The sequence below is a fragment of the Mesitornis unicolor genome, unplaced genomic scaffold, assembly GCF_000695765.1.
Source record: "Mesitornis unicolor isolate BGI_N332 unplaced genomic scaffold, ASM69576v1 scaffold46828, whole genome shotgun sequence".
Taxonomy (NCBI): domain Eukaryota; kingdom Metazoa; phylum Chordata; class Aves; order Mesitornithiformes; family Mesitornithidae; genus Mesitornis; species Mesitornis unicolor.
In genome coordinates this window covers 24,234-33,826 of record NW_010203435.1, presented here as the reverse complement: position 1 = coordinate 33,826, position 9,593 = coordinate 24,234, and the positions used below count along the sequence as shown (strand labels likewise).

At 38.9% G+C, this 9,593-nt stretch overlaps 1 protein-coding gene across 1 annotated transcript; it reads left to right on the top strand.

Moving 5' to 3' along the window:
* The first annotated feature begins 2,502 nt into the window (after positions 1-2,502).
* LOC104533966 (inhibitor of apoptosis protein) lies at positions 2,503-9,593 on the top strand. The gene is made up of 8 exons (XM_010190696.1): positions 2,503-3,376; positions 3,490-3,589; positions 4,774-4,852; positions 5,418-5,466; positions 6,638-6,880; positions 8,017-8,271; positions 8,377-8,418; positions 9,270-9,593. The coding sequence occupies exons 1-8, from the start codon at positions 2,503-2,505 to the stop codon at positions 9,461-9,463; spliced, it is 1,836 nt and encodes a 611-aa protein (XP_010188998.1). The 3' UTR covers positions 9,464-9,593.

The following is a 9,593-nucleotide window of genomic DNA, read 5'->3' as shown; positions in this document are numbered from 1 at the left end:
GGGTGAACAAAGGGCTTGTGGCTGAGGGTGTGCGGCCGCGCACAAACACCGCCGGGTGGGTTTCGGTGCTCAAGATCTGTAAGCTTAGTGAAGAATGCTTATAAGGTAAGCTTGTTTTGCCTGGCTTGTAACACAAGAGCAGAAGAGTATTAAATTGAGTTTTGAGTTTGCCATACTTTAAATATCGCTGCTCTGGACTTAAATAACTTCTTAGTGTCGCTGCAGGATAATGGAGTAAAAAAAACCAAACACATGAGATTGAGAGCAGTTGGGTGACTCTGGGGATGCTTAGGGCTGTAGTGGAGGATAATATTAGAAGAGTGGTCGGCAGAAAATGGCCACAGGATCTCAGGTTTTAAGTGATCCTAAATGTTTTAGGATTATCAGGGCCTGAGTTTGCTCTGATATTTCTGACATTTACTCTGAGGTATCTGACTTTCTCCATTACGGAAACTGGGTCAACTTCTTGGACTAACATCATATATGTTGACAGCTTTAGTCCCATCGTCTGTGTTAAAGGAACTGATTGGTGTAAGGCATTTGTAACTCATGTCCTCAGAGATTAAGAAGCTAGTAGTAGTAATCGTGTGACCATGCTAAGAACAAATCTAAAAGCTATTGAGATGAGTAGGAAATGCTCTGCTGTTTTTCAGTAGGTGAGTTTTCTAGGGCTGTGTCATCATGACAAGTGTATCTGTTCCCTGAAAGAACTGTTTAGGAACTGATACGCTAAACCAGACTGCTAGATATGATGAAATAGAAAAATATAAATAGATAAATATGAAATCACGTCTTTTAAAACTTTTGAACTTTATCTTTACTCTTACCTGGAATTTTTGGTGAAGTTCAGTTTTGCTGATGTCTTGCTTCAAGTATCATTGCATTTAACTAAATAAGTTACAGTACTCTTAAGTCAGTGTAATAGAACAGGATCTTTATTGTTTGAGAATCTTCAGGCTTAAACCAGTTCAAATGGATGCAACTCCTTTAGTACAAGATCTTACCTTTAATTATACAGCTTGTGATCAAGCAGCCTGATTGATCCATCTGCCAAAAAAAGTTCCGCTTGTGGATTAAACAGTTTTGCGTATGTGCCAATAACAGAGAGATTAAGCGTGTAAAATCCTTCGTATGACTGCATGTAAAGTTGACTCCCTGAAACTTTCTAGTTAACATTGCAGAAAAGCTTACATTGACATTTTGGTCTTTCAGTGTGTGTAGTTTCTGTTTGTATAGACATTACATGCACCTCATTTTGTATATTTTGAAACGCTTCTCTCTTTTTTTCCTTTACAGGTTTTGTTCTACCCCAAAGAGTTAAATGATTGAAACTATAGATACTTACCGTTTCTTCTTGCAAACAGTCCGTGTCAATATGGAGGCGTAAGCACCTTAGAAGGGACTTCAGTCTGAACTCTGGGAGGTAGTTCTGTGCATAAATAAAGAAACTAAGGCTTCACTTTTTTTTTTTAATTTGAGGATTCTGTTTGCTGCTGTATGCCATAAACATGGCATACAGAAGAAACTTATTTCTACAATATAAAGTATTAGAATGTCCTGACACAAGGCAATTCATTTATGTTAAATTCGATAACTTTATACTTGTAACTAAGGCACCAGGTTAAGACTGCAATGTTCTGTTCAGTCTGTGCTGACAGTGTTATAGACGGTAAAGCTTGGGGCTATTCCAGGCTTGTTAATTAAGATATTTCATCCTTGTCACAGACAGTACGTAGAATTTATTTATCTCGTAGCTGAATATTCGATATATGTGAAGTTGAGTATAATCTAAGCTCTTTAGTCTTAATGAGCATTACAACAATATGCAGAAGTTGACGGGTTTTTTTGGAAGTCTAGTCGTAGCAAATAGAACAGATTAGTTCAATAATGTCAGTTCAGGGCCTCATTTTTCATATGCCTTTTGAGCTTGATAAACCATTATTTTCAGCATCCTAATGAGGTTTACAAACTAAAAATCTATAAGCTGCATATTTATCAGCTGTCTAGGGTGAAGTAGTTCTTAAATCACTTAACATACATTCTGGTTGAAAACAATGTTGTTTTAGTTGTCCCCGTTTTAGTTTCTTTATTGACAAAGGATTTGATAAACCAATTTGAGGTTTTTCCCCCCTGGATCCCACCTCTGCTAGCCTGACAAAGCGATACTGCCCTCCCACATAACACAGTACAAGGAAAGCATGTGATGCCTGTATGGTTCGAGGGAAAAGTCCTTTTTGATGTGCTTTCTTCACTAGTCAAAATGGGATGGGCAGCTTTTGCGCTGAAAGCAGCTGTGTAAGCTAAAGTACAAGAACTTCCCAGATGTTTAAAGGCTCTTAATCGTGAAGCTAATTCTACTCACATTTGTATTCAAAGTTGCACATTGTATTTAATATTCTGGTTATTACTCTTGTACAGGCAGGGGTTATTCCGAATTGCCTTTAATGCACACAACGACCTCCCAGAGGAAGACTTGTCCCATTCTTCCAAAAATAGTCCATTATGAACATAATGGAAAATAGCCCTTTCTTGGCTAACATCATGAAGCAAAGTGCTTTGTGTGGTGAACTGAAGTATGATTTATCCTGCGAACTCTACAGAATGTCAACCTTTTCTACTTTCCCCATTAACGTGCCAGTGTCAGAGCGGAGTCTTGCCCGGGCTGGGTTTTATTACACTGGTGTGCAAGATAAAGTTAAGTGCTTCAGTTGTGGATTAACATTGGACAGCTGGCAACCAGGAGATAATGCTCTGGAGAAACACAAACAGCTGTATCCTAGCTGCGGTTTTGTTCGGAACATGCTTTCAGTTAACAACCTTGGACTGTCCTCTCGTTCTGCCTTTTCGCCTCGGGTCACAAACTGTCTCTCACCATCTCTACATTCCATGACACTTTCTCCAAGTTTTGATCAGGTTGGATATTTCAGTGGCTCTTTTTCTAGTTTTCCTCAAGACCCAGTCACTACTCGGGCCGTTGAAGACCTTTCATTCTTGAGACCTAAGCTTCACAATCCTTCTATGAGTACAGAAGATGCTAGGCTGCGCACTTTTCACTCGTGGCCACTGACATTTCTCTCGCCCACTGATCTGGCAAAGGCTGGACTTTATTACTTGGGGACAGCAGACAAAGTTGCTTGTTTCACCTGTGGAGGCCAGCTGAGTAACTGGGAACCAAAAGATAACGCTATGTCAGAGCATCGGAGACACTTCCCTACCTGCCCCTTTGTGGAAAGCCTTACCCGAGACCAGCCGAGTTTCAATGTTTCGAATGTGAGCATGCAGACCCATGAAGCACGTGTTAAAACATTCATAAATTGGCCAACCAGAATTCCAGTTCAGCCTGAACAGCTTGCGCATGCTGGCTTTTACTATGTAGGTAAGGAAAACTGACATCTCTGGTTTTATTCATATTGCTATGTCAGCATTTACTTTGAAGTAAATTGTGTGAATGTTTGCTAGATATTTTGCCTTGCTGTTTTTTTTTTAAAGGCCGCAATGATGATGTCAAGTGTTTTTGCTGTGATGGTGGGTTGAGGTGTTGGGAATCTGGAGATGATCCATGGATTGAGCATGCAAAGTGGTTTCCAAGGTAATTTGCAAAATATTTATCATAATTTGTTCACCTTGTTAAATATTTCTAATTTTGGCAGATGTGTTCTGCATGCAATAGTTTAAACTTCACCATACAATGTACAAATTCACTCTTTCATTGGAATGTATTTCATGTATATCCATTTAAAATTTCAGAAGTGCTAAGGTGGCCTGGATTGAAACATTTCTTCATTGAGCATGATATTTAATGTTTTCAGCTTTGTAATTTAAAGCTGTGTGCATCCCCAGATCACTATTAGCAAGTGAGGCTATGTTGTCAGTGAGCATACTTAGCTAAGAGAAGCAGTTGGAAAGCAAACTGAGGAGAGCAAAAGCTGCTGAGAAATGAAGTAGAAGGAACATGTAGCTCCTTTGATCTAGTGCTGTGCCCATGCTGAATGCTCTTGAACCAGTTTTTTGGCTCATGTGGTTTAGTTTCTTAGGTGTGGAAAGGCTTGTGAAGAACATTTCAGTGGCTGTTTAGTATGTCTCCATTGGAAAAATAACAAATAACTTTTTAATGTCCCCCATAATTAAATGGCAGTTGTGTACCTGATTGCCATCTGTGCCTGTGGAAATCTTCACCTACCTTAGTGACATAAGTAGCTGCACCTAATTTTAGGAAAGCTGATAATAATTCTTCACATCTTAGTCTCCAGCTAGTCTTTCACAGGCCATTCACCAGCTACTGTTGCACTGCGAGATGCACATAAGAGTTAAATGAGACCTTTGTTTCCTTTTGTTGTGCCTGTCAGTAGATGTACTTAAGAGATGTAACTCTGCCTTAGTGAAGCAGCCCTGGCTTTGATAGTGATATTAAATTTTGTTAACTTCTTTTTAATGATTTGAGTAGGAGATAAGAATGGTGAGATGCGAGATAGAAACAGTTTATCACTGCAGTTTGTGTGATGCTGTCGTGGTATTGTACCATTTTGATTAGAAGTGGTAGCAGAGAAACTGGTGCATTTATATACATAAGCCTACTGACTGCAGAACATCACGGAAAAGCTTTATCAGCCTCACCAGATGCTAGGCTACATTAAGCTTCCAATTAAGAGAACTGTTTCCCTTTTGAAGAAAGAGAAACATGTATTTAAGTTATGCTTAAGTTTCATTCTTAAGTATTTTCTTTCCTTTGGCAAGTAGAAAGTATAATTTAGTATATTTTTGTTAATGTTTCAGGTGTGAGTATCTGCTTCGTGTAAAAGGAGGAGAGTTTGTAAGTCAGATTCAGGCCAGGTTCCCCCATCTTCTTGAGCAGGTAAACTTTACTGTTCTGTAACTTTGTTTTTCCCTTGTTGAAATGTGGTATGTTCTTTTTGGGAGTGTGGTCTGTCCTTCTGCCTAATTTTTGCATAAATTTCTACTAGGTTTCTAACACAATAAATGCTCTTCATGAGTGTAGAAATGAAACCAGTGCTGACCCGTGACTAATGGACTAGTGGAGTTGAACCTGTACAGGTTACTTACAAAAAGTGTTTTGAGGTTCTGAGCTCCTTCATGTCAGGAGAGGGAAATTCTGGTTATGCGAGTTTCAGTGAATAATGCAGATCACTAATTGTTATTTCACGGACAGCCTGAATTAATTCTGTCCATAGCTCTTCTAGCAAGAGTAAGGCAAACTTATCTTTATGGAACTGGTCAGCACTATATTGATTATGTAGTTGCACAGATTTGCAGGCTTGTGTAACTGCATGTAAAATACTTAATGGGTTCCATTCAGATAAAAAACTAAGCATGGTTGATGAGGGATGAATGTGTTAGAAAGGCATGTAGCGGGGAAAAGCAGTACTTTAATACTAATGTAGTTCTGTTGTGTTCCACAGCTCTTGTCAACCTCTGATACACCTGTGGACGAAAACATTGATCCCCCAAGTATGTATACTGAAGCGTGGTTTTAATTTCTTTCAGCATTTCGTAGACTTAATGATTGTTAAGCAAGTTACCATTGGATAGCCAATTCTTAGATTTTCTTGGAAACAACAATATTATAAGGATTTTCTAACTAATTATAAAAGTTAAGTAGCTTTGATGTTATATGGACAAACTTCAAGGAAGCACCTTTAAGAGACATAGTCTTTCATTTTTCTTCTCTTCATACTCTAGCACCTCATATTAAGATGTTTTTGGTTTTGATTGCTTGGCATCTGCTGTGTTTGTGGTTTCTAGTTTCATGGTTGAGTTGAACCATCAACATTACCACTTAACATTACCATAACCATTTAACATTTGTTAAATTGACCTATGCTGTTAAACTTGGTGGAACAGTTGCTAGAGGGTGTCATGACTACGCAGTTGTGCAACTTCAGTTTTAGGCACAGAGCTAGGTAAATGAGTTGAGCAGCAGCAGTCAAGAAGAGTGTGTAGGACAAGCTGATAAAGTGAAGTCTTCCTGAGCTGGACTCTAGTTAGGTGGAAATAACACCAGAGGGTGAGTGGTTGTGTTGTCGTAGTTCCTGCTGGTTGAGGACAGTGAGTTGTGAGAATCTCATGTGTCTGGTGCTTAGTAAGTAGAATGGAAAATACTGATCAAGAGCTAGAATAGAGCAATTGTTTGTACTGTAAACTCAGTTTTGATCAGGCATCCCCCTCGCTGCCCACCCCAAGACATTTTTCAAGGCTGAAGTTAGAAATGACTAACTACAAAAAAAGCTGCTAAGACACAGTGGAATTCTGTGGTTTATCTGGATTAGCCTAGATTTTAGTGAAGGCTTGACATGGACTGAAGTTTATTATGGATTCAATTCAGTTGAATCTAAGTAACTGGCTTCCATTTTTAAAACTAGCTAAAAAAACCAAGTCTACTTGGCCACTGAAACTTTTTAATACTGGGTATTCTTTGATATATGCACGCGTGTATGTAATGCTCCTGTGTGACCTAGTCTGGGTGATCCTGCTCTGGCAGGGGGTTGGACTGGATGATCTTTCGAGGTCCCTTCCAACTCCTAATATTCTGTGATTCTGTAATGTTGATATATCTGACTTCCGGGTTGCATAGGTATTATATTCTCTATATTATACATGGTTGGTTTTCTTCTTTGATTAGTTATTCATTTTGAACCTGGGGAGAGTCATTCAGAAGATGCAATCATGATGAACACACCTGTGGTTAAAGCTGCCTTGGAGATGGGATTCAGTAGAAGGCTTGTAAAGCAAACGGTGCAGAGTAAAATCTTGGCCACTGGAGAAAACTACAAGACTGTGAACGATCTTGTGTCTGATCTGCTCACTGCTGAAGATGAGAAGAGGGAAGAAGAGAGGGAGAGACAGTTTGAAGAACTGGCATCAGGTATGCATAAGGCATGAATAAAAGTGACAGCAGAAGTGGTTTGTCCTTTGTATAGTTTTTAGAATTTTTATTCACTAAGTGATTTAGTTTAATTGCTTTTAGGATCAGCTTCTGGAAAAGCATTGTCAGGGTGTCTGTATGGAACTAGCAGTCTGGGAATTGTTTCGTTCCCTTTTAGGAGGATGGGTCATACAGGTGCCAAGCATTCAGAATCACCTGACTCTCTGCACAGGAAAAGAGCTGTAATTTTTTTTTTTATTTGTGTGCCTTTATATTGGTTAATGAAAGAAATGGAACCAAAATAAGCCACCAGATCTACTTCCTACAATAGACCATAAACTTCTATGAATTTAGATTCTGCAGGTTGGTCAAAGGTCTGGTTTTGTGTCTGACTCAACCATGTAGGTCAGCTATTTAACAGTGTTTATCTGATGTGGTTTTAATATTTCTTACTGTTTTAATACTGTGTAAGTTTTGAAGCCTAAAAAAAATCCTACTATTTTTTAAGTCTGCGAAGCAGTAATTAAACTTCTAAATTATAAATTGAATTAATACTGCTTCTTTCCTACTTGCATCAAAAAACACGGATGGATCCAGCCATTAAATCTTAATAGAAATTATTTTGTTTGTGATTAGACCATTTAAAAAAATATCTCCTGAGTCTGGTTGTGCTGTACTCCTGGTTTTCTTGCACATGATTCTGTTGGACACCTCTTAGAAAAGTGTGATTCTGTCTGCATCTTGCACATGACTTTGAGTGCCACTGACTAAAGCTAACCTGTTGGCTGTCAGTAAGTTAGTGTTGGTGTTATGTAGAGGCATTGTTTTTGCTTTGCAGCTCTGCAGAGAACTGAAGTCTGGCTAGAGTGGAGTTAGACAGGATCCCCTAATTTTACCTAGAGATGGGAGGAAGAGGTTTCAGTGGTGAAAAGGCTTCAGCTCAGAAGCTGCTTCTATGTGGTTTCCTGAAGTGTGTTCTTTATGTGAATACCACTAAAACTTAGTGAGGTCCTTATTAATGGTATGTAGTAAGCAAATATTTCAAGTAGGATTTAAACAATGTATCAGTTAATAAGAAGAAATGCAACTTGGAGGAGTGTTTTCCTAACGAACATCTAATCCTCTTTGCATTCCAGATGATTTGTCCTTAATCCGGAAGAATCGAATGGCTTTATTCCAACGTTTAACGTGTGTCCTTCCAATCCTTGGGAGTTTACTGTCAGCTGAAGTGATAACAGAACTTGAGCATGATGTTATTAAGCAAAAGACTCAGACAGCATTGCAAGCAAGGGAACTGATAGATACAGTTTTAGTGAAAGGAAATGAAGCAGCCAGCATATTCAGAAACTGTCTACGAGATTGTGACCCTGTACTGTACAAAGACTTATTTGGTATGTATGGTTTTTTAAAGGATATAAGTTTATAGAAGTAAAAAATCAGATGCTGTTTGAATATAGATTAGTCAAATCATGAGGATTTTTTTTCTTTTGTTTTAGTGGAGCAGAACATGAAGTATGTTCCCACAGAAGACGTTTCAGGTACCTTAAACTCTGCCTTCTTACTTCAAAGGGTTTTGTGGGACGAATAATTAACATGATAAGAAAGAAAATTACTTTTGTTAAGAATTAGGTTTTATGCTTTACCTTGTCCCTCATTCTGCTTTAGTAAGATGGACTTACCTGAAAAAATTAAGTGCATGCATGGACTTGCAAGTCTGTCTGCTGCAATCTGCAATCTCTATCCTGTGCCTTACACAGGCTTTTACACTATAGGAGGTAGAGCTTTCTGGAGCTCAGCAGTGCAAGCACATGCTGCACTTGATCCTGGTACAAGCTCTAATTCAGGCCTTTGGAAAAGACTGGACAGTAAATAGTAGGTTAGCATTTCATGGCAGGTGTCACCATCTCTGCTTTTCCAGAGTGGGTTATAGGTGTCTTAAGATCTTGCTTGACCAACAGCTGGGTAGATAAAGCTTGTCAGACGTGGGATTGAATTTGCTCTAGTTCTTAGCCCTGTGGTTTAATGTGTTAATGGACTGCAGAAAAGTATACAAGCCTGAATATAGCTCACCTCCACTAGGCAGGCTGTGCTCTGTGCTTCTAATATCCAAGCAAGAAAAGTACAGCATTTGCTAAAATGTAAACATGGCTTGGTCTCACGAACTAGAGTTGACCTCCAATCCCCGTTTGTTGTCTCACAGAAGTGGAGAGTACAGACTGGTTCCTTGTGTGCCACTTTCTGAGCTCTGGAAAATGTACTTATTTTCTCACTGCCATCTATGTTTAGTGAACACAGATAGGGAGATAAAGGGTGAAAGGGAACATGGCTGTTAGAATGCATATATAATTAGAATGCATATATATTCAGGCTTCTTAAATACTTTTTCCAGGTTTACCTATGGAAGAACAATTAAGAAGATTGCAAGAAGAAAGAACATGTAAAGTTTGCATGGACAAAGAAGTTTGTATTGTTTTTATTCCATGTGGTCACTTAGTGGTATGCAAAGAATGTGCACCGTCCCTTAGAAAATGCCCTATTTGCAGGGGGACAATCAAGGGTACAGTTCGCACATTTCTTTCATAAAGAGGGAAACTTGCAAAACGCCTGTTCCTGCCATCCTCCAACTGCCCAAGCTTAAGCCAGCAGTGTCTTAAGAGTGGAAAACTGTGGAACAGGAGGTGATTAATCAACTTCCTATCACCCTTACGTAACA

Bases quoted from the DNA above. Each gene is read 5' to 3' on its own strand.
- LOC104533966 (XM_010190696.1), top strand. From the start codon at position 2,503: ATGAACATAATGGAAAATAGCCCTTTCTTGGCTAACATCATGAAGCAA. The intron at 3,590-4,773 runs GTAATTTGCAAA...TTAATGTTTCAG, and splicing joins CATGCAAAGTGGTTTCCAAG to GTGTGAGTATCTGCTTCGTG. The intron at 8,419-9,269 runs GTACCTTAAACT...TACTTTTTCCAG, and splicing joins TCCCACAGAAGACGTTTCAG to GTTTACCTATGGAAGAACAA.